At 47.0% G+C, this 25,141-nt stretch overlaps 1 protein-coding gene across 4 annotated transcripts in view; it reads left to right on the top strand.

Moving 5' to 3' along the window:
- Positions 1–25,141, top strand: part of CAMTA1 (calmodulin binding transcription activator 1) — a 242,353-nt gene that overhangs the window by 177,440 nt on the left and 39,772 nt on the right. For all 4 annotated transcript variants that reach the window (XM_050982727.1, XM_050982724.1, XM_030233537.2 and 1 more), the window contains 5 exons: positions 8,636–8,789; positions 18,878–19,018; positions 20,647–22,502; positions 23,569–23,695; positions 24,413–24,547. In XM_050982727.1, the coding sequence (XP_050838684.1) occupies positions 8,636–8,789; positions 18,878–19,018; positions 20,647–22,502; positions 23,569–23,695; positions 24,413–24,547 (2,413 nt within the window). The remainder of the gene's footprint in view (positions 1–8,635; positions 8,790–18,877; positions 19,019–20,646; positions 22,503–23,568; positions 23,696–24,412; positions 24,548–25,141) is intronic.

Here is a 25,141-nt window from a genome sequence, read left to right as displayed (position 1 = left end):
TAAGTATTCATGCAGCTGCAGGGCAGAACTCTGCTCCACATCTGCAGTGCTGGTGGCTGGGAGGTTCCTCACTGGTGCTTTATTGGCAACCAAGCCTTTTTTTTGTGTTACTCTAAGAAAAGCCATGTTTTGCTGTTAAATTGAGTAATCCTGATGTATAAATTGGGCTGTAGCAGTTGGGAAATTTTTTGAGATATTTTGAAAACGAAAAGCATAATTCAGGTATAGGATGCTGAAATATCTTATAGCTTTGATGTTCTTCTCTGCACCACTTTTCCTGCAGAAGAAATTCCACTATTCTGGAAATGGTTGCAGTGTACAGATTTAACATAGGAAAACACAGAGGCACTGTGCAAAGTCTTCAAAGGTGGAGAGCTGGAGTAGCAGAATATATTCAGTCTGGGAAGAGATGTGTGTGCTATAATAAGCCTCATTTGTCAGGAAGAGTATCTCAGAGGAGTTCAAACCCAAAGAAACCTTTGCTTTGCCCTCAGTGCTATTGTTTGAAAATCCTCAAGGCTTTTGCAGAATGAATTGTAAAACTGCAGAGAGCAAGTGACAGGGAGGAGGAGGAGGAGGAGGAGATGCCTTGGTGATTTCCACAGCAAATCTGTCTCCCTGTAGAGTCATGGTGCTGCATGCAGCAGCTGGGCTAAAGGCAGCTGTTGCTGCTGTTTCACACTTTTCCTGAGTGGGGGTGTTAAGAAGGAGTATCTCTGAGTAAGCTGAAGTAGGGCAGGTTGCTTTCTCTCAGTTTTCTCTGCCTGCTTTAATGATGGTTGTGTTTTTGTACACAAGCAATGGCATAGCTGTAGAAGGCTATTAACTGAGTCAGCTGCCTCTGACCGACAGCTCAAAGCTGTGAAAGTCTCAGGCTTTGCAGAATCCAGACAGACAGAAAAAAACATGGGTTTGAAAAAGTGCCTTGCTCTGTGGGTGGCAGCCTGGAGCCCACTGTGGGTCTTGAAACCCGGCTGTGCTGAGGGGTGCTCTGCTGTTGATGCCCTGTGTGCTGGGCAGTACCAGCACCACAAGTGCTTGAGTGACTTCAGACCTTCCTGTCACTGTGATATTTTATGAAAAATCCCTTTGCCAGGATTTCTTCTCCTGGCAAGATGAGAAGCCTCAGCTTCTCCATGTTTTGCTCCTCTGGAATGTGGTCTGGAGATTGTTTACCCAGCATGTGAATTGTTTTACTTTAATGACCAATCCCAGCCCAGCTGTGTCAGGACTCTGGTCAGTCATGAGTTTTTGTTATCATTCTTTGTTAGCCTTCTGATGTCTCCTTTCTCTTCCTTTAGTATAGTTTTAGTATAGCATTTTCTTTTCATATCATATCATATATCATATCATATCATATCATATCAGCCTTCTGAGAACTTAGAGTCAGTTCTCATCTCTCACCTCATCCTGGGGACCCTCAAACCCACAGCACCTTCCCATGAAATCCCTTTCATGATTTCATGGGAATCATGGTCTCTGGGGCAATAAGCAAGGACAGGAGACTTCCCTGCTGCACCTCCATCCCTGGGACCTCTGTGTCAGCAGCAAAGCTCCCTGCATGTTCCCAGATAAACAAATGCAGCCCCAGCTCATGGCAGAATTATCTTGTCCCTGTCAGCTGCCTGTGTAAGTTAAAGCTTCCAGCTGGGAGAAGTGGCACAGATGAAAAGAAATTTCCATTGTCCAGAAGAATAATACCTGTGTGAGAAAGAGAAATGCCTTTTGTTTTATTTTGCTGCATGTTTCTGATTGTGCAGCATCATCTTCGTGTTACACCTTTTACTAGCACTAGAGGTATTGCTGTGACAGATAAAAAACATCTCAGAAATCAATTTCTTCTGGAACTTTGGAGGCCAGGAATTACTGCATGTTATTTCTCTGTGTCTTTCAAAGTGTACATTAAGTAAACATGATCCTCAGGAGTATTTAGAGGCAGCTCTTTCTATATAAAATATCTTCAAATATATCACATTTGAGGATGTATTAGTGAGTGTTTGGTGTTTGTTCTATATTAAGACTCTCTTACTTTTCTGCTCACACTATTTAAATGCTGCCTGCTCTGTGTGCTGTGCCCTTACCAAGGTATTGAAGAGGAACTGGGGAACATGTTATAAAATATACAGCCAGATGAAATCTTGATTCTCTTTATAACAATTGCAGGAAATCTCATCATCTCAAAATAATTTTTTGCTTTCCAAGCCTTTCAGTACTGCAGTATGTGGAGCTGTATTGTCCTGTAGCCAGTCTCTTGTCTCAAAAATTCTTGAACTTAAACAAACAGAAAAACTCAATTTTGGCTGAAAAACTGGGAAAATGACTGTGTTGGATTTGTGGGCTGGCTGACCTTTTGAGACAAGCATTTTATCCACAGGGTATAAATCTTGAGACCCCAGCCATGGCTGGGATGTGGCAATGGTGGTGATGGTGGGGATGGCCACCACCCCAGAGGGGACCCAAAGCTCCTTACCCAGGTGAGGACAGTGACAAGTGGCATGAGATCCTGGGTGAGTGTGTGTCAGGATGCTGCAGTTAAAACCACACATGCACCAGTGTCTCCCTGCCTGGCTGACTCCAAGCACCTTCTCTTCCTGAGGAAGCTGTGGAAGGGCCAGAAGTTCCAGCAGCTCTTTTGTCAGCTGGAGCCATAGGGGACAAGGTTAACCCAAGGTGCTGTGCTAGCTAAAAGGGATTTTCCAGCAGCACCAGTCCTGCTCTGCAGCACAACAACTGCTTTTGTGTCTGGCTCTGGGGTCCCACTCTCTTCCCTGTGCTCCAGTGCTTCAGCTCGGGTGCCAGGGCTGTGCTATAGCTCTGGTAATTGTCTCATTTTCCCTAATTAAAATGCCCAGCTCTAGATAAATTAAGGCAGTAGGTTGTGTGCTCAAAGGCAGTGGATTTTTTTTGTTGTTTTCACAGTTAGTATGGAAGATTAATATATTCTAAGGCATCAGCCACCAGGTTGCCTTCCATAGCATGACCTCAATTAGAAATTAGTTCAAGGATAAAGAAATTGCTGGGATTCAAACCAATAATCTGCCCAAAGCTAGCATTTGGTCTCTGAAAAAATTCCATTACTTCAGTGTCTGTGTTACGTATTTGTGCCTTTTTCTTCAGGTATCTCAGACTCTGCTCTCAAACCTTTGAAAATCCAGAGAAAACCATCCAGAAAGACATTGCTATAAATTGCAGAAGGTTCTGTCATCCATGTGTCTGGGAATAGTTTCATTCACTGGTTTGATTTTTAGATAACATACAGATGATACACAGGCACTCCCAGCACCTGTCCCTGAGTTACCTGTGGGTACTAAAGCATCATGGAATGGTAGCTCCTCAAAACCACAGAAACCTCCTTATATTAGGTTTTTATGGGATCTCTTTATATTAGCTTTTTTTGGAGGTGATAATCTGTCAAATATTAATCCTGTCACCCCACAGCAATGGATGTGAATTATCTTCCCAGAAAGCTGAGATTTCCTTTTCAGCCTTTTGGATTGTTTGAGAAATACAAAGTAAACATCATGAATGAATAACTGCAAAAAAATTTAAAAAAAAAAAAAAAAAAAAAAACTTGTTATAATTTTGGGGGTGAACAGGGAGGGAGTGGGGCACAGGAGCTGCCTGTCCATCCCACTGTCACACTCCACTCCTCCCACTTTACTTTGTGGTGTAGCCATTAGAGCTGAACATCACATGTGGGCCTTCACAGATTTGACACGACAGAACTGACACAAATGTCCAGTACCAGCCGGGGCAAATGGCTGCATTTGGGGGTAATTCCTTGGCTGAGATTAAATTCACTGATCTCTTCACACCTGAGGATGATTTACTTCCTTTCATCCTTCCAGCAGGGAGTACAAATGCAAAACTTTCAGCTCAGAGGTATTTTTCCAAAGAAAATTATCTTCAGCTGTGGTCATCGGTGATTTGGGAGCCCCTGCCAGTGAGATTTTGCCTTGAGCTGATTGCCTTGGCTGAGCAACTGAAGAGCAGCTGGAAGCTGGCCAGAAATGGCTTTTGATTTTTGCTTTTAAAAGAAAAAGAAAAAGAAGAAGAGAACCGAAGCAGCATGCTTTGGTAAGGCAGAAGGTTTTTGTGATTATTCTCCCTGAGAAGGGAGACTTTCCCCTTGGAGGGGACTGACTCTGGGAAGTGTAGAAGAAGAAGCAAAAGGTGGTTGCTGAAATGAGAGGTTCCCCTGTGGCTGAGCCACGGTGGAACTCTGCAGGAACTGACCATTCCTTCACCCCAGCATTGGTCAGCCCTGTGCTGGCTGCCCACGGCCCCCCACCTGCTGGAACTGTTCCAGTTTGGTGTTTCTGCTCCTGTGAAAAATCCCACGTGGAGCAGGCTGGTGGAACAAACAATCCCTGTTTTAGTCAGATAATTTCCATGGCTCCTCCAGCCACTGGGATGGAGGGCTGCAGCACCATTACGTGCCATTATCACTTTCTGGATATTGTGTACACTTTCACCATCACAAAGTTTTTCTCCTTCATTTTTCATGAGAACTGGCATTAGATTAATGGTTAAGCCATGGCAGAAATGTAACGCCATGCCAGTCTGATTTATTGACCACTTAGAGCTGATGAAGCTTCAAACAAGAGTCAGACAGATGTTGCAGTTGCATTTTTCTTCATCAGAAGCAACGACTTGTTGTGTTTAACCACTTGTTGCACCATCTCCTGCTTACCCCCCAGCAGCAGTGGAGGCAGTTCCTGTGCCACACTGAGGAGGCAGGAGAAGCCAAGGAGCCTTGCCCAGGTCAGGGACAGATGGCAGCACCTTCCACTTGGGTTTGGGGGAAGCAGAGCAACTCTGCTGAGGCTGCAGGCACTGGGATGATGGGCAGATCTCCAGCAGGAATGTTTCCAGAGCCATCTGCTGCCCAGTGCAGGGTTCCCCTCATTCCCCCCTGCCACCCCAGTGAAGGGCTTCTGCCCTGGTGTGCCCACTCTCCTGATGCCTTTCCTGTGTGGAAGTTATATTTGTATTTTTTCTTGCAGTCTTTCACATCTCTCTTGCTCTTCTGGTAGGTCATCACAAATGGTGATTTGCTGCTAATTATGAGTTTTCCAAAACATATGTATGCTGCTCATTTGTGTCAAAACATTTCAGTTCACCAAGTAGATTGGCATTCATGAGATTTGACATTCTGAGGTCAGCTTTTAGATGCAGGCATAAGGAACAAACCTGCTTAGTTTGTGCTGATTTTATATGTTTTTATGTATAAAAGTATAAATTCCAGTTCCAGTCCACTGCTGAGGTCCACTTGCCTGTGCTGCACTGAAGCCAGGAGACCCCATAATCCTGAGCTGCCTGGTGACAACCCAGCACTGTCAGGCTGTGAAAAATGCAGCTTACCTGAGAGGGAGGCAGAAGCACCTGCAGAACTGCCACATCACCCAGGGCTGTGTCCTTGCTCCCTTCTTTGAAACTTCCCTGGGAGCAAGAGGTGTATTTACATGAAATCTCTGAAGCATATTCCTTTTTATTACTTCATCATCTAGATCAGTAATGATGTTAAATTAGCTGATGGAGACTATTTGGGTGTGTGGGTGATCATTTTTACTATCTGAACCTCTTCTGAGCACTGTGATGTTTCAGACATCCCCTTTGTAGAATGAGAGGTTGTGGTGGCTTTCTGTGTCCTCTGGCTGTCTCTGTCTGGGGCAGATGTGCCTGTGAAAAAGAAGGTTTTGAACACCTCACAATTGGACACAAAAGGTCCAGTTGTTTGTCTCAGAAGATGTCTTGGTTTGAACAGACAGGTGTCTGCTAAGGAAGGCAGGAGCCTCTCTTGAAATGGAAAATGTAAATCTCCTCTTTCTGAATTATTTTAATTTTGACATTAAGGGGATCTCAGGCAAAGATATGGGAGTAGGAATAACAGGGTTTTTATTAGGAAAAATTAAAAATAAAATAAAAATGCAGTAATACAAAATAACACTGACTGAGTCAGAACATGACCTGGCCCTCTGTGTGTCAGGGTGATGGCACAGTCCCATCCCAGGGGGGCTCAGGGTGGTGGCACAGTCCCATCCCAGGGGGGCTCAGGGTGGTGGCACAGTCCCATCCCAGGGGGGCTCAGGGTGGTGGCACAGTCCCATCCCAGGGGGGCTCAGGGTGGTGGCACAGTCCCATCCCAGGGGGCTCAGGGTGGTGGCACAGTCCCATCCCAGGGGGGCTCAGGGTGGTGGCACAGTCCCATCCCAGGGGGGCTCAGGGTGGTGGCACAGTCCCATCCCAGGGGGGCTCAGGCTGGTGGCACAGTCCCATCCCAGCGGGGCTCAGCCCTCCTGCAGTGCCAGCTGTGGCTCTGCTGGAGCAGGGATCCTGCCCAAGGGGGGAGTTTTCCTCTGCAGCTCCAGGGCTGCTGGAGATGGGCCTGCTCTCCCTCTGGGAATGCAGGGCAGCAGAAAGCTGCTCCTCTGGGAATGCAGGGTGCAAAGGGTTTCCGGGCTGTTCCCAGGGCAGATTGGATCCAGGTAGGAATGCTTGGCTCCTCCCCTGGGCGGAGCATCTCCCATGGGATGGTGGAATTTGATCAGCCCTGCAGGGACACTCACTGGCCATGGACAGAAGGGATCTCCTGGAGGGAGGATGGGCTGTGGGAGAGATAAATAAAACTGCCCCACGTGGTTCTAACAGATGGCAACAGAATATACACCACTGGCCAAATCTTGGATTTGCAACGTAAGACAGAAGAATCTTGGGAATAGAAGAGCCAACAGTTTTCTTTGCCTTGGCACTTCCCAAAACCTCTCTGAAACAAATTCTTTGCTGTTCCATACAAGGTTTCTTTGCCTCTTCCCTGTGCAGTACAATTCTTTTAGCACTGGCTGCAAGAATTTGATGCTGCTTTCTCACAGAATCTTCACTGAGAATCCCCTGCTTGCAGTTCTGTCCATAGAGGGTGAAAATGCAAGTTCCTGCATGCATATTTTCCTTACCTAAGGAAATTTTTCCTAAGCTTTTTTGAGCTTGTCCTCCAGACAGAGGGATGTATCTGGTCACTGAGGGGATGCTCTGTGGGCCTGCACTGCTTTTCATCTTGCTGTACACCGGCACCAGTGGCCTCCCCACTGCCAGCATCTTCTTGGCCAGCCTGGAGGAGCTGGAAGCCATCCCCAGATCCTGGGGATGTGCAGGATGCTCCCTGTGTGTGCAGGGTGCACGAGAGGGATCATGGTCACCCCACACACAGCAGTGCTGGGTGCCACCCTGCCCCTGCTTGGGCTGCTCTGGGTGCAGCTCCAGCATGCTGGGCTTCAGTGCTGTGCTTTGCCCACCAGAAGTTCCCTCCTCAGGTCTCCTTGGTGAAGGTGTCCCTGTCCTGCTCCAGCTCTCCCCTGGTTTCATAAGCAAGTGCTCCCATCAGCACAACCTGTACAAGTGGATGATGGGTTGTGTTCCCACTCCCCCTCGGAACAGGGCTCTAACAGCATTAATGAAACATTAGAGTTTTAATTACACCATTATCCTATTTATTTTTATAAATAATTCCAAAGCAGTCATTAAAGTTTGCGAACTTAGGAGTAAATGACTTAAGGGAAAGAAATCATCTCCTCAATCTTGTTATTATCTATTGAACAATCTCCCTGGGACGCTGTTGGGGAACTGGCTGAGTTGTTGCTGCTGCTGTTAAGATGATTCATTTACTCACAGGGTGGTGACAGAGCTCAGCTCCTGCTCCTCCTGTGGTGGGACAGCACCGCAGTGCGCCAGGGCAGGGTGTGACCCTGCAGCTCATGGGGAGAGGGGAGCAGGGTCAGCTGTGGGATCAGCTCTGGGATCCACCTGCAGGATCAGCTGTGGGATCAACTGTGGGATCCACCTGCAGGATCAGCTGTGGGATCAGCTATGGGATCAACTGTGGGATCTGCATGCAGGATCAGCTGCAGTATCCACCTGTGGGTTCAACTGTGGGATCCGCATGCAGGATCAGCTGTGGGTTCAGCTGTGGGATCCATCTGCAGGATCAGCTGTGGGTTCAGCTGTGGGATCAGCCTGCAGGAGCCAGCACCTCTGTCCTCCTGCAGCTGTCCTGCCAGGGGATTTTCCCGTCCCAACCTTCTGCAGTTTGCAAACATCTTCAAAAGACAAGGAATTACTGGCTTGTCTGTAAAGAGCCCACGTTTGGGGTGCTCTGTGATACTGTTTGTGAGCCTCCTCAGCTGTTCCCTCCTGCCTTCTCTCACTGTCTGGAGGGTGTGGCTGCTCCTGATTTCTCAGGTCACTTTCTGTATATTCAAAACAGACTGATGTGGACCAGAACTGATGGAAGCATTGTCTCAAATGAACAAAAGGTCCCTTAAACCAATATTACCTGGTGTTCATTGTCAGTGATGTTCATAGGAATTTTCTAGGTATTTGGTGTTGCAAAGGTTGGAAAAGAGGTTCGTGCTGAACATACCAGTGGAGCAGGAGATTTGCAAGCAGAGGGCCCTCAGGATGGGGGAAGCCATGTGCAAACTGCCAGCCACTCCTCTTTTAAAGAACAGCTCTTATCTCGGGGAAATCCCATGCAGTCTGGGGTCTGCTCATGATGCTTGCTGTCCCAGTTTTAACTAGGAAGTTAAATGCAGAGAGTGCTAGCCCCAGCAACATAACTCTTGCTCTGCTGTCCCTGCAGAACCCAGACATTGTGTTGGTGCACTACCTGAACGTGCCGGCCATCGAGGACTGCGGGAAACCGTGCGGCCCCATCCTGTGCTCAATCAACACCGACAAGAAGGAATGGGCAAAGTGGACAAAAGAGGAGCTCATCGGGCAGCTCAAACCCATGTGTGAGTATCTGGAGCTGGTTTTGCTTCTTTGCTGTGTATTTAGAGTCCAGTGTCTCTCACAGCCAACACCCATCCTCTGAAGGAGTTATTTGTCCATCCAACTCAGCTTGCATCTGCACGCGCTTTCTTTCCAGTATTAAACACTTCTGGGATGCATGGTATGAGAGCTGCCCAGACTGTCCCCAAAAAGGTCTCTTCTGCACACTGGGGAAAAATTGTACCTATTCTCTTGCATGTTCTAGGGCTGTTTGTAGGCACCTGCTCACTTGCAAAGAGCCTGTGTGGTCCTGGCAGGTGGATTCCCCAAGGGCACTCCCTGTTGGGGTGGTCATTGTCAGGGCACAGTGGGGTGCTGTAGCTTACAGGTGGCCCCATGGAACTGAGTGTGTTGAACTGAGCATCATTTCCTACAGTTCCGAACTTTGCAGCCTGAAGAGAAGGTGTGCAGAGTGACAGGGAAGTTTGCCCTCAGACAGGCAGTTCTTTGAGTCCCTCTGCATCTGCCTTGCTGTATAATATTTTCCTTTGCATCACAGTTATATTGTGTGTCCCCTGGAGAGCACATACCAATGTGCACACAACATCTTTTTGCAATGAAAGAAAAATTAGACATAAAGTGAGCTTATAACCAAGAGAAAATCAACTGCAAAAGCCACAATACCAAATGTGAGTCAACCAATACCAGGTCTGCTTCTGTTCCTGCCCTCTGCCCCTGCCTGGATGCTGGTGTCATACCCAGCCTTCTGTAATTGGAGGTCACAGCCACGGAGTGCATCCTGATCCTGATGTGTGTCTGCCATCCGTGAAAAATCAGCCTTGTGCTGACCACAGCCTTGGTAATCTGAGTTTGCAGTCCTTTGTTACATCCTGAACTCTGCAGGCCCATGTATTCCTTTTCTACACAAAGCTGGAGGGCAGAGGAGGAGAGAAAATGACACATTTGCCCCAGGGGCTGATAAACTTAGACAGAAATCCAGGATGTTGGTATAGCTGAGACTGGACAAGTACTTTAACATTAAACAGGAAAGAAAGCAGCAGCCTGTTAAAAAATCTGCAGTGCATCAAGAAAATTATGTGAAAACTACAACGAACTCGCCGTAAATTTAATAACACTTGGCTCTTTTATGTCTCAGGAGGGAAGAGTGAAATTCTGTGCAATTATTCAGAGTATATATGCATGTACACGTCTCTTTTTATGGGTACATATCCTGGGAAACACATCCTTAGAAATGGAGCTCCAATAAAAGCTTTGTATTCTGATCAGACCTAGAAAACAAAGAGGACACGGATAACCCTGTTTGGGGAACACAGAGGGGCACTGCTCGCCAAGAAGCCATCAGATTTGGTTCCAGTATAGGGTGTGCCATGAAATTCTGGAGCCAAGCACATTAGTTTCATCACATTTTTGCATTAATCACATTCTTTCACTGACTTCACAGTTTGATTGCCTGATGTTTCCAAATTTCTCTGCCCTAAAGCAGATTTGTCAATGGCTTAATCAAAGCATTGTGCATGGTGTGGCTGGTGCAGTGACAGTCTCACCCTTTTACCTGTTCTTTGTTGGGTTTTGCTGTGTTTTATTCCTCTGGACTTGGAAGCTGTGTGTGGGTTTTGTGGATTATTTTGTTTTCTGGTTGCTGTTTTTCATGAGAATTTCTCATTTAAGGCATGTTAGTGATGATTACAGCCAGGGGCTGTGTGGAGGTCCAAGGCCTCTGTACCTGCAGGTAGGTTCCCATTTCAGACCACCAATGTCATTCAGGATTAAGGGAGAGAAGCTCATACTAGTTCTTTGGGGAAAATGCTTCCTCCTGGTCAGAGTTTGGTGGCAGTGTCCAGCTCTTGACTCACTGACAAGTGCTGTTTAAGTCCTGCTCAGCCTGGGCTGAAGTCAGGTGTTAAAGCTGTTGACCTGTGTCAGATATTAAAGCTTTTCTGTCAGAATGGAGGGTAGCAGACAGTCAGTGGTGTGGCAGCCAGTGGTGTGGGAGCATGTTCTCTTGCCCTGCAGAACTAAAAGCAATGTGGCAGATGGCTGGCAGGGTGAGCAGCATCAGTCCTGGAGTCCAAGCTAGACAAATACATCAAACTGTTGTTCCTGAAATGCACAGAGACTCTGGCTGGGATGATCAGGGAGTTTGTTTACATTTCTTGCATCCATAATTTGCTCAGCTCCCTTTTCCTTCCTTGCTGCATCATCCCAAAGTCAGTCCAGGCTTCAGCAGCATCAGGGGCAGGTACCTGCTCCTGGTGCCAGCCATGTCACCCCTGTGAGCAGAGCAGGGCACTGAAGGCTGGGTGCTGAGAGGTGACTTCTGCCTGCTCCTGAAGGACACTGATGAACCCAGAGAGAGCTTCTTGGCTGGCTGCAGGGCTGGTGTTTGCTCATTCTGTCACTGTGCTCGCACTGGTGGTTATGGATTAAAACCCCATCTTTTTGGAATGGCCTTAGAGCTCTGAGAGCTTTGTGGAAAGAGCATTAACTTGTTATAACATAGATGGTTTGTGAACTACTTAAGAGACTGAAATGAACCCATCTGAACATCCATGAAAGGTAAATGCTGCAGTTGCTCTAAGGATTTGAGGTTTTCTCAACACCTCCAGCTGAGTTGAGACTCTAAATAATTAATTAATCAGCCTGACTTCAGCTTTCATGGCTTTGGAGTTGCAATCTGTTTGTCAACTCAGCAATCCTCCTGATTGCCTTCTCTGGACCATCAGTGTTGGCTTGTCAGACCTCCATTTGGCAGTCCTCAAGACTGAAGCCTGTGAGCCTGGAAGTCCTCATACACATTCCTGACCTCCCACAGGATGATTCCTTTCTCCTTGCAGGCTTGGGGAGGAGGCTCCTTATCTCAGAGTGTCAGTAAGGTCAGGGAGCCCAGGGAAGGCTGTGACACCTCCACTGATGCCAGGGCTGGGATAATCCAGCTGTTGGGAACATCTCAGCTGGGTGTTTCAAGCAAAAGGGTTCTTGTGTATGTGTGTTGCTTCGGTATGAATGCAACTTTTGGGTACATTTGTGTAAAGTAAATAGCTATAATCCATGAAAATTTTGCAGGAATGTGGTCCGAGACACCTGTAAGTCATTTCAGGATGCCTGGTGTGAAGAATGAGCCTCAATTTGGCATAACTTTCAATTTCCTCCCCCCCTTGTGCCCCATTACAGTCTTGCTTTGAGATTTCTCTGAATAGATTAGCAGATGTCCTTAGAGGCATCTGGTGGTAAAAGCAAATTCAGTGGCAGAATCCATCACAGCAGAATTCTGTATATAAACTCCATATGATCAGCAAATTGTGGGCCAGCTCATGTTGGGGGTTTCTCCAAATCATCCCCTTTTGGCTCTCTCATCCTTCAGCTGGCAAAGCTGACTTAAAAGCTCACAGCTGGTGCCACGTTGCAATCCTTGTTCCAGGTCCACTATAATTAAGAGCTATCTTCCTTTCAGAGGAAAAGCTTTTTGCATTTCTCTGCTGCATAGGAACTGAGGGCTCCTGTTTGTGCTGCCTGCACGCAGCCACAGCTGGGCAAGCTGGAAGTTCCATGTGTGCTCATCAGCCCACGGGCAAGGGCTGCTTTTGCCTTCTCCCAGAGTCCCTAATTCTGTGTCAGTGAAGCCACCAGGCCTCCTGGAGGTGACCTCAACCTGCATCCCTGCATTGTCATCACTGGAGAAGGCACCAAACGCCTGCAGCTCAGAACAAAACTCAGCAGCAATTGGAATTAATGCAGTTTGGAGAACTGAGTTGTTGGGAGTTTTACCTTGGCTTGAATTTATATTTAATTTCAGTAACTCTATTTAAGGATTGGGGTTATATTTCATCTTAAAAGATCAGTTGTACAAAAATGCTACATGGGATGAATTTCACAATTCCCCAAGCAGTTTGTTTGAGCTCCAAAGTGCCCCTCAATGGAAACTGAAGCTTGCCAGCTTAGCTCAGCTGACCATGTAGAAAGCAATGTGGATTCTTTAAAAAAATATTGGGTTTAGTAATGCTGACATCCAGTTTTACTGCAATAGTCTGAGTTTTTATTAAAAAGAGAACATGATAGAAGAGGCTAGATAGATTCTTACATCCACCCACCACTTGGACTTTGAGCACCCCTGCTCACGTTGTCTGTGTGGCCAGCATCAGCCTCCTGCTCATCAGCCACTGCTCAGCTTCTCATCTTCCCCCAGCCCCTTCACCACTGCAGGTGTGCAGCTCAAGCAGGATTACACTTTTCCTCTCCCTCTGAGATCTGTGGTGGCCTTTATGTCCCCAGAGGAAGCTTGATCCCCTGCCTGCAAGGGCCACTCTGTAGGGAAACAGTTTCCCTTGCCATCAAGTTTCACCTACCATCGACTGTCCCACTCTGCCAAAAGAGCAAAATTAGGAACTGTGTTTCAGCTGGTGCCTTCCAGCTGTGTTTGGAGACCCCAAAGTGAAATAATCCCACTGAGTGCTGACAGCCGTCCAGTAGGAACCCACCATTATCAGTAATGGAAACTAACTTGAGGAAACCTAAACCAAATCGTTTCCTGGCCCCCTAAAACTTGGGCGTTAAACCAGGTGCAGCAATTGCTGAACCTCTGAGGAGGCTACAGGCACACCAGCCTTGGTTTCCTGTTCTTCCTTAGCTTTTTATCTGCTCTGTTAACACTTGGCAGACTGGCAGTGACTGGCAGACTCAGTCCTGGAGCATCTGCAAAGGTGTCGGTCCAAACCTTCCTGGCAGTGCCCCCGAGATGTGGCCTGGGGAAGGAGGGCTGGGGCCCTGGGAAGAGCCCTCGGGAGAAGGGCTGGGAGCCTTGGGAAGGGCTCGAAGCCCTCTCTGAGGAATTTTTTCCCCCAGATACGCCAAGCATGATGTAAAAAAAAAAAAAACCAAAAAAACCCAAAAAATCAAAAAAACCCAAACAAACAAAACTGGAGAAAAAATATCTTTTAAAAAAATATCAGAGAAATGGGGAAGCCTTGCCGGGCTTGGTGTGGTTCTGAGGCCCCGGGACACGCGGTCCCGCTCCCGGTGCTATCCCGGCCCTGATCCCTGTCCCGGTGCTGATCCCGGCCCTGATGCCAGTCCCGCTTCAGGTCCCGGTGTGATCCCGGCCCTGATCCCAGTCCCGGTGCTGATCCCGGCCCCGATCCCAGTCCCGCTCCAGGTCCCGGTGTGATCCCGGCCCTGATCCCAGTGTCGGTCCCGATGTGATCCCGGCCCTGATCCCAGTCCCGGTGCTATCCCGGCCCCGATCCCAGTCCCGCTCCCGGTCCCGGTGTGATCCCGGCCCTGATCCCAGTGTCGGTCCCGGTGTGATCCCGGCCCTGATCCCAGTGTCGGTCCCGGTCCCGTTCCTTATCCGCTGGCGCCACCTGGCGGCCGCCGGGCGCCGCTCCCGCTGCTCTTGGCAGCAGCAGCCGGAGGAGGAGGAGGAGGAGGAGGAGGATGGTGATGGTGCCCTTGAGCCGCAGTCGGAGGAGGGCGAGGACCACACAGGACGAGCGGGAGGAGCGGCTGCCACCCTGCTCCTCCATGTGCGAGCAGCCTCGGACTTCCCGCGGCTGTAAACGGGCGGGAGGGCTGCGCCCAGCGGCTTGGAAGAGTCGTGCCCCTCTCCAAGGGACGCTGGCCAGCACGTCTGCCCAGCCCCTGTGAGCATCCCACTGCAAGAGTAAACCTTCAAGGAAAAATGTTGTTTCGGAAGGCAGACAGCTCTTTAAAGAACAGCTGCCAGCAAAACGCCCCTGTGAGTCCGTGCAGGACATTAGCATGCAGGGGGTGTCACTGCTGTCCCCAGCAGTGAGGCTCAGGTAAACCTGTCCTTCACAACCAGGAACGAGTGGAAGTGGAAGGCTGGAAAATCAAAGCTAAACTGCGTGTGGGCGTCCGAGTACGAAAGGATAAATCTAATGGAAATATCCTTCAGCCAAACTGTGAAATCAGAGCAAGGCCTTTACTTCTGTCAAGAGAAAGGCAGTGGAAATGGAAGGGACAAGGCTGCCATTTCCAATTGACCATCGCCATGGAAACAACTCTCGGTGACAGCACTTGGTGGAGCGGGATGTGGGCAGCAAGGCAGGAATGGGCAGCTGGACAAAGGACCTGCTCATGCTCCCAGCAACACTTTGGGGATTTTTAAAGCACTTTGTGTGATCCAGGAGGGGCTGAGGGCAGGAACTGACACCAGGGCTTGCAGCAGGCTGTTGAGATACATCAGGAGGCAGAGGCAAACAGAAACCTGACCTTGATGATTCTAGATATTCTAGCTGTACCAGTCTATCCAACTTACCACTTTCATGGGGGAGATCTGATTGTTGTCACTTAAGTAACAAAAGGCTTAACCAAACTGGGGCAGAGGAGCCACATGGAGGGTATAGGGAATGGCTTCATAATGTACTGTACATGTACATGTATGTGTAAGCTGTGTTCTGGAGGGGTGGTGTGGAAGAGCAAGGTCTTTGGAATAAACCAGGAAGTGTAAAATGCTTGAAGGGGCAAAGAGAAATTCAGAAAGGGTGAAATTATCAGATTTAAATGTGGGATGGTATTTTAGGGACAAGTTTTGGTTAGGGTAGGGAAACCACAGGGAGGGAAAGAGGGAGACAGCTGAAAGGGTGTTTAGCGGTTTAGAGTGATGATGAGACAGTGAGGTAGAGTTCAGGTGATGGGGAGGAGGAAAATATCTACAAGACAGCAGGACTGCAGGCCAGGAAGTTGTGGAGGATTGAGTACCACCAGCAGCAGCAGAAGGCAGAAATAGCCAAGGTGGTGTAGGAAACTTGGACACTTGTGTTTCTGTGTGCAAGTTTCCTTTGGATTCTGAGCAGCTTTTTTGTTGGTAATTCAGATCATGGTGGCCTTCGCTCATGGTGGTCAAAGTCCTGGCAGTGCTAATGAACAGGAGCTGCTGGGCACTATCAGAAGGTCATTTTTATTGCATTTTCTTCAAAAAGGAAGAAAGAGAAGAAAGGTGAGGTCCCAAGTTTGTAAAAACAGATTGCAGCAGCATTAGCTCTCTAAGTTGTGGACCAGCCTCAATTCTCTCCTTTGAGCACCCAGTGCAGCTCCAGTAGCTCTGTCTGGCTGCACTGTGCTGCAGGCACTGTGCAGAGGGTGTGTGGCAGGAGGAATGTGTTGCTGCTGTAATGCAGCAGCTTTTAGACCCCTCCATGGTATCACTGAGAAGTAAAGTGTTGAAGCAGTTCACAGCTTTCACTTTAAATTATCGAGAACTGCAGTAGAAGTCTGAACAGGAATCCGGATTAAAATCCTTTCCAGAATTTCTGCTAAGCTTCAGTCTTTTTTTTTTTTTTCCCTTTTGTGTTCCTATATTATGGCTATATTTAATCAAACATAGTTCTACAGTGGTTTCACTTCTTGAAGCACTAAGAAGCAGGAAGAGTATGTGTGTATGCTTTTTATTAGCCTTCCTTTCATAATGCACTTTCTTCCCTATAGAAATCTCCTTTCCTGCTGATTCATTATGTGTCAGGAAGCCAAGCGTGACATGTTAAAAGCCATCTTGATAGTGTTTGGTATTCAGTACTAACAATTCACCAGGCACAGGAGTCTTTCTTTAAAAGAAGGAGGAAGAAAATCTGCATATTGGATGTGCCAAGATAGTGGATAATTTGCATTAAGCATCCAGACATTCTTTTTTTGCAATCTGTCACCCTTCACTGGCTTTTTATTTTATAACCTTCATAGCATATGGGGAACATAAGTACCAAAAAAAAAGTGGCACCACATGGACAGAAGCTGGAGCCAGAGCCCTTTAGGATCAGCTGGAGCAAGGCTAGAGAGGGACCTTTCCTCAGCAGCAATTGATCCTCAGTGGGACTTTGCTGTGCTGGAAGGACATGAAAATAATAGGCATGGTTCTCTAAGTACCCAGCTATAGAGCTGTCCATTATGCCTTAGCTCCTAGCTCACAGCTTGATTCAGACTTAAGAACCATCATCATGAATACACAAACCCCGAGCCATGATTTCACTTCCCAAAGTTGCCCCCTTGATGCTCTGCTCATCCCAGGATTTAGCAGCAGTAGGGAGCAGTGCTGCCATCCTGCTGGAAAACAGACTTTCTGTACCCAGCAACACGGACACCAGCTCACTTCTTCAGCAAAGCATTTCTGAAGTAACCAGAAATTACCTAATGCAAAGTTTCTCAATAATAATTGCAGCTCAGTAACTTTGTGTTGTATAGCTGAAAACATCCAAAGTATTGACTGCATTCTGATCTCACTGACAAGGTATTTTTTGTAAAATTGTTATTTGGACATCACTTATTAGACATAATATCACTGGTGACAGAACAATGTACCTTAAATAATAAAATGAATGTGAGCAGAGGTAGTGAAGTGGCAAGCATGTCTAACTTAGATGTCATAACAGAGACTGAGTGTTAAGAGAAAATCCAAAACTGTGAATATACTAGGAAGCAAAATCTGTTGGGTACAATAACAATAAATGTGGTCATCAAACAAACATAGAGGGACTTATTACAAAACTATCTGCAGCACTTTAAATAGTGATATGGGGAAGAATACTTGTAAACCTGATTTACAGTATTTCTGCAGGTTATCCAGCCTGGCCAATAGCAATGTGAATTCTGCAGTATAAAACTAGACCAAGATGAGATGCTGTTAGGCAAAATGAGATTAGTGGGTGAGGAGGCAATAGGCAACAGGTAACAAAAAAGCAATAAAACTGCTTCACAGAGCAGATCCAGGAGCTCTGTTCCACCAGCTGTGTGTGACACACTCAGTGAGCAGCATCAGAGAGAAGAACAGAAGACTGTTCACAGGATATGCTGCCCCTGTGACCACAGTCATTAGATGTCACAAACATCCCTTCATTTGCTTCTGATCTCCTTGCACAATGCTGCTTTTGGCTTGTGCCCCAGCCTGTGGCTGTACAGGAGCAGCAGCCTAACCTGCTGCCAGGATTTCCCCCCTTCACATCAGGGACCTTCACCACACAGAGATCTCTGGCTTTACTACAAAGCCTAAGTCCATGGGACTTCAGCTTTGATGTTGTGTATTCTGGTTTAAGGATTTTAGAACACAACATGCAAGGAATGTGCCTTGACAGACTGTGGCAGAGACTCTCTGAAAGAAGCTGCCAGACATGAGGACACCTTAGAAATTATGTTGTCGCTTATAAGCACTTTCCAAAATCTGCATATGAGCTGTGGTACATTTAAAGGATAAATAAATTATATGCACATATAAATTGCTCAGAGAGACATTAAAAGAGACAGAAGATGCTTTGAGTCAGTTATTATGGATAAAATATTTTATAAGTGCCATTTCCATTGTAAGTCAGGTTGCAAATATCACTATTATAGGAAATTCTGCAACTAAAATATTCTGAGAGGGAGTCCTTATTCAAGTCATGTATCTGTATGCAGTCTAGCATTCTTATTTAAATAACTAACAGGCCCAGAGAGTTCCCAAGGAAAGAGCTTCAGTTTGCAACCTGTTCTGTAACATCACCCACCTGTCCATTTCCCCAAATTACTGAAAGGTCGTCCAAGTCTGAGGAGGAGCTCACACAGTGTCTGTTAGTCACTCCCAAAAAATGAGTCAGCCTTCACTGCTGCCACCCGGGATCTGACAATGAAGACCTGGCAGAAGGTTTGCATTTGCTGTTACTCTGGTGTATTTCTGGCTGCTGATTTTACTATAAGGCTGATTTTGTTTTCATATTAGACAGAAAAATATTCCAAAAGGCTCTTAGGAATTATACTGCTTTACTTCAATGGAACCAAGTCCTTTGTTGTTTTTGGGTTTTCAGTGCAGGTTGCTGGCACTACAGAGAGTTGTTGCAAGTGCAGAGTCCCTGTTAGCAGCAGACTGAAATAGAGCCAGATACTCTGCTGAGGAGTTTTTCCTCTATGTATTCCTAATTCAGGAATTGCCTGTTGATACCAAGGAGCAGAGAATAGTAAGCCAGTATCCATTACTGTTGCTTTTTATGGGTCTCCTTTCAGTTCTGACAGAAAGCAGCAGGAATAGATTTTTGCTGGTAATTTGGAGTGGCTTTTGATGGTTTTGGCATGATTTTGCAGTTTCTGATGGGAAATGTTACTGTTCCCTTTGCAGTTCATGGCATCAAGTGGACATGCAGCAATGGCAACAGCAGTTCAGGGTTCTCAGTGGAGCAGCTCGTGCAGCAGATCCTCGACAGCCACCAGACCAAGCCCCAGCCTCGAACACACAACTGTCTCTGCACTGGTACCTTGGGTGAGTACCTCGGGAGGGCACACAGTGACTCAGCTTCATCCAGTCTGGGAGCAAGATTTATAGCAGTGGGGTGATAAAAATGCTGTCTCATGAATCACTGGGACACGATGAACTCAAGAGCTGACAGGAGAAGTCTCGAGCATAAAAAGATGCAGCTGGAACTTCTGGGGAAAATGTCAGTTCTTTCTAGTAAATGCAGTCCATACATGAGCTGCTCAAAAAGGTACCTTCATTTTACATGTGCAAATTCTGTTACCAAACCCTCAAATCTAATGTTCTTCCAGCTTCACCATCTGAATTTATTGCCTTGCAACTCACTCTTCTGGAAAAGTGCTCAGGTGGTTAACTGCAAGGTATCACTGAGATAAGGCAGATCTTATTTGGGTATCATGAAAATAGAGATCTCTTTCTTGTTAAAGGAGATGACTTTGTTTTGGATGACACTACAGCAGCAAGGAACAACATCCTTAGTGTTAGCATTTCCCACAGACAGTGGAAAGCTAAGTGATTCACTTCCCAACTCATCTGCTATATAGCTGCTCCCTTCTAGCACTTTGGTCAAATAAAGTATATGACATTTTAACTAGTCTTTAGCAAAGCTTATAAAGGAAAGATGTCAGTGCTTCAAAGGTTTATTTTTTTCTTCTTTTCTTGAGCAGTTGCATTATACAATCAAGGCTTAAATAAGAATGATGACCTCTGAAATACCTGAGTTTGGATTAAAATTCACCCCTTAAGGCTCAGCATTTGATCCAGGCTTGCAAATCTGAACATGAATCCTTTTATTCTTCCCTTTGATGTTTTGTCTTGTGCTAAGTCTGCTCAGTGCTTTTTAACACAACAGTATTGCTTTGTTTTGTAACTGGCTTGCACATTGACACACACATTCCCAATCCCTTACTGTCATCCACAAATACAACAGCATGAAAGTCTTTCCCTTGTTCCTGTTCATTTCTATACCTAGGAGAATAGAGAGATTTAATATTGTATTTAGTCTCAAAAGCACTGTCTTGAACTACTTTAAGTGACCTCATTCAAATCTTGAACACATAATAGAGATGTTCCTCTTCAAGGGCAAGCAACAAAAGATTCAGCAAATTGTGGGGGCTACAAAGATGTTTTATGTTGCCCAGAAGATGGCATTTATAATTGTAGCCATGAGCTATAGTGAGGAGGTTTCTTCCCCCCTTCAGTCATTTTGCAGTTCTGTAATTAATGTTCTTACCTCATTCTAGGGAAAATTAATCAATTAAGGAAAGAAACATCAAAAATGCATGGGCTGCTGTTCTTTGAACAGCAAAAGCAGTCCCTGCACCAGAGTTTGTGGCACTAAGGTGCCTTTGCAGACAGAATTGTTTACTTTATCCTGCCTGATTACAAGCTCTCAGGAATGCAGGTGACGTTACCTTTACAGGCCAGTAAGGTGCTGGCTGGTTTAATGCATGGAGGATTTTCTTCTGGTGGCCCTTGCTTGAACATTCTCCAGCAGCTCCAGTGCTGACTGTGTGCTCTGTGTGCACATGTGTGCACAAGCATAGCTGTCCCTTGCTACAGGCACGAGATACACAACTAGCATTGTCCTGATCTTGTATTTACTGAACAGCAAATCCTGTTGTTTTCTGGCACAGGGGCAGGAAGCAGTGTGCATCACAAGTGTAACAGTGCCAAACACCGCATCATATCACCAAAGGTTGAACCAAGGACAGGTGGGTACAGCACTCATTCAGAGGTACAAAATAACGATGTCTCTGAAGGCAAGAACGAGCACAGCCATGGCAAGGCCTCCAGCCGAGAGAAGAGGAACGGCAAAGTGGCAAAACCAGTGTTGCTCCATCAAAACAGCACTGAGGTTTCTTCTACCAACCAGGTGGAGGTCCCTGACACAACCCAGAATTCTCCTGTGTCCATCAGCAGTGGGTTAAACAGTGACCCAGATATGGCAGATAGCCCAGCTGTCACTGGTGTGTCCAGTATGGCTGTAGCATCAGTTATGGGAAGTTTGTCACAAAGTGCCACCGTATTTATGTCAGAAGTCACCAGTGAAGCTGTGTACACGATGTCACCCACATCTGGCCCAAATCAGCACCTTCTGTCCTCAGATGCAGCTGCACAAGGACTGGTACTTGCTGTGAGTTCAGATGGACACAAGTTTGCTTTTCCAACAACTGGCAGTTCAGAGAGCTTGTCGATGCTACCCAGCACTGTCTCTGAGGAACTTGTGCTCTCCACAACTCTAGAAGGAAATAGGAAAATTCCAGAAACCACCATGAATTTTGACCCAGACTGTTTTCTTAACAATCCCAAGCAAGGGCAGACTTATGGTGGAGGAGGTATGAAAAGTGACAGCATCAATACCAACATAAGGCAGTCACCCACAACAGAACGTAGCTTCAACTTCAATACAACCCTCACAAAAGAAATTAAAACTGAGGACACATCTTTCGAACAACAGATGTCCAAAGAAGCATTTTCCTCCACCTCTGCATCTAACACTCTCACACTCAGTACTGGTTCAGGTTTACTTCCATCTGGAGGAGGTCTGAGCCCAAGTACCACCCTGGAGCAGATGGACTTCAGTGCCATTGACTCCAACAAGGACTATTCTTCCAGCTTCAATCAGACCGTCCAGAGCCCTCACGTCCATCAGACCCCTTCCCCCAGCTTCTTTCTGCAGGATGCCAGCAAACCTCTTCCCCTTGAACAAAACACTCACAACAATTTGAATGACACAGGTAGCTCATTTGTGAACACGTTAGGAATCTCCAATGTGAAAACAGAGTCCTCGTCCCAAACCACGTCCAACTGTAACGGCACAGTGGAAACCAGAATAGAGTCCACCTCTTCTCTCCAGCTCATGCAGTTCCAAGCAAACTTCCAGGCTATGACTGCAGAAGCTGAAGTTCCCATGGAGACCTCCCAGCAGGCAGAAGGAAATGAAAATCTACTTAAATCAGGGGATCTTCAAGCCTGCAACACAGAACACTACTTGCAGCCTGAGGCCAACGGGGGTATCAGGAATGGAAACAACCTCCCTATTCTCCAAGGAAACATGGTACAAGGACTCTATCCTGTGGCCCATCCTAGCTTAAATAACTCCTCCAACATGGAGCTTAACTTAGACCACTTTGACATCTCCTTCAGCAACCAGTTTTCTGATCTAATTAATGATTTCATATCGGTAGAAGGTGGGAGCAATGCTCTGTATGGACACCAGCTGGTGTCGGGTGACAGTGCTGGACTGTCTCAGCCTGAAGACAGTAACAGAGCCACGTACAACCAGGCCGAGATGTGCATTCCTTGCTGCAGCCCTCAGCAAGCCAACATGCAGCTGAGCAGCACGGAGAACGGAGCCAGCACCATGGCATACATGCACGTGGCTGAGGTGGTCTCGGCAGCTGCAGCACAAGGCACTTTGGGGCTGCTGCAGCAGAGTGGGCGCTTGTTCATGGTGACAGATTATTCACCAGAATGGTCTTACCCTGAGGTAAGTCCTGGGCTTTTTCTCACTCATGTTTACTGCTTTGTCTTTTGTTGCTTTGGTAATATGGGAGCTGTTTTGTTAAAGCTTTGAAAATATTTCTCTCCAAGTCAGAGCATTCAAGGCCGCTTGCATGTCTGAGTGTACTTTTAATTAAGCACTTCATTATCCTGACAGGGCCCTTTCTTCACTTAGGAAACACCTGAACAAAAAAGTATTGTTTCATTGAAAGCCAAGTCTTCCCCACATGATGGCTTCATGGTACTACCTAGGCCCAGTAGAGCAGTAGTATTTGCAAACTGGAGCTGTTCCTTACATTTGTCACTGATGTTCCTAAGAGAATAATCCAAGGCCTCATTAAGGCACAGCCTTAATGAGTTCAGCATTTCCCTCCATCTCACTGACTTCCAAAATCAGTCACATGCCCCATAAGCTGGAAATGGCAGCAGCACAGACCTTGCTGCTGTGAAGGAAAGAGACTGTGTGAGAAAGAGACTGTTTGAGCCACTAATGGGAAGAGAAGGTTATTTTGAATTTAAAAATAAAGAGGTGGGGGGGTGTTGTTTTCCTAGGCCGGCCGTCGAGCACTGTTGTGTCTGTACGGGGGTGTGCAATAACTGCTCCGGGCCGGTCTCCCTGTCCCGCAGCGCTGCCCGGTTCCCGGGGGATGCGGCCCCGCGTGGATGATTGGTCTGGCCCGGACATTCCCGGCCTTCGCCGAGCGGCGTCCGGCGGGGCTAGCTCGGCAGGCCCGGGCCGGTACCGAGAGGGGCAGCACCGGGCTGAGAGCGGCACCGGGCGGGGGCGGCACCGGGCTGAGAGCGGCACCGGGCGGGGGCGGCACCGGGCTGAGAGCGGGGCGGGGGGCAGGGAGCGGCACCGGGCGGCCCTGTGCCCCCGGGCTGTCGTGCCCGTGCCCGTGCCCGTGCCCGTGCCCGGCCGTGTCGCTGCCGGCGGCGGCCGCCCGAGGGCAGCACGGCCGCGGGGAAGGGGCGGCGGGCGCGTCCGGCCGCGCTCCTCCCCGCCCCGGCCTCTCCTGTCACGCTTGGGTCTCTCCCTTTTTACCTCACAGGGAGGAGTAAAAGTCCTGATTACCGGCCCGTGGCAGGAAGCCAGCAATAATTACAGCTGTCTGTTTGATCAGATCTCAGTGCCTGCATCTTTAATTCAGCCAGGGGTACTGCGCTGCTACTGCCCAGGTAAGGAGCACGGCTCTCCTACATCTGGGGTTTTGGAGCCCCGTCATGTCATAAACATGTACAAAAGTGCATTGGCATCCAAAAGATTTTCCTTTTTCTTTGACCAGTTTAGTGTGAGAACAGCAATTTGGCGTCTTGATACATCACAACAAATCGCAACAAATGCTATTTAGAATCTCTGAATTAGCTTTAAAATAATTATTGGGAAGTAATTTAAAATAATTATAAGCATTCCTTTTGTTTTGAAAGAGCAGATTAAAGAGTAGCTATTACAGGGGTGCACTCACGGGTGCACTCACTGCTCTGCTGACTCGATTTGCCTACATTTTGCCTTTTGCTACTTACAGCATGAAACGCTTCTAACCTCCCCACAGAGTGTTGGCCCTCAATATATGACTTCAAGTGAATGCACAATAACTTGGTTTCATTGATAGGCCCCAGCTTTCCACTGGAAATGCAGTGAGGCTGCTCAGTCTTTAGAAACACGTGATTCTGCCTTTTGCCAAAATAACCCATTAGATGACTCTTAAGCTTAAAATCTCCATGTTTGAATATACCAACTGATATTTTGGACTTTTGAATGTCTAGTCAGAAAAATACTGTTCAGCACCCCATCTCTTCACCTGCTCTCAGCCCAATATTTAGCACATGGGGTGATTCCTAGCTGGGGGTTTCTGCAGGGAGTTCTCTCTCTTACAAGATGTACTTTCCTTTTAGCTCATGACACTGGGCTTGTGACTTTGCAAGTTGCCTTCAACAATCAGATCATCTCCAATTCTGTGGTATTTGAATATAAAGCCAGAGCTCTCCCAACCCTGCCTTCCTCCCAGCATGACTGGCTGTCCTTGGACGGTAAGGAAAGTGGGATATTCCTTAAGAAAGCAGAACTAATGTAGAACTGTGAATAGCAGAGCAGCTCCTGGTGGGGAGGGATGTAGAGGGGCAAGTTTGTCCTGACAGGAAGGGCTGTGGCAATGTTAATCAAAGTCCTCTCATTGAAAAGTCTTATTAGCTCTCTGGTGTGAAGAAAATGTTGCTGTCTTTTATACAGGGTGACAAAGGGGTGGGGTTTTTTGTCTGAATAGAAAGCTGATCATATGGCTCAGTTTCTAGGAGAGAAGCATTTACCCTGGAATTGTCTTTCCTGAGAACTCTGAAACTTGAGCTTATCTAGAAAAATGTTTGTTTATTTAAGCAGAAAATGGGAATATAGTAAGGCATGTACAGGAAGGACGTGCTAAAGAAGTTGGGATGGTAGCACTTCCAAAGAGCAGCATGGAGACAGAGCACTGTGGGTATTGCAGAGTGAAGAGAGGTTTGTGATGTGGCTGCAGAAGCACGGTTGCAAACAGAAACAGAACTGGCTCTTAACGAGGAGGTGCACTAAGCCTTATGTTCAGCATCAAAATCGAATTTGCTTGACTTGAGAGGATTGTAAGAGTCTGT

Source organism: Serinus canaria, chromosome 21 (genome assembly GCF_022539315.1).
Source record: "Serinus canaria isolate serCan28SL12 chromosome 21, serCan2020, whole genome shotgun sequence".
In the NCBI taxonomy this organism is placed as follows: domain Eukaryota; kingdom Metazoa; phylum Chordata; class Aves; order Passeriformes; family Fringillidae; genus Serinus; species Serinus canaria.
Note: the sequence above shows the minus strand (reverse complement) of the source record. Positions and strands in the feature narration are given on the sequence as shown.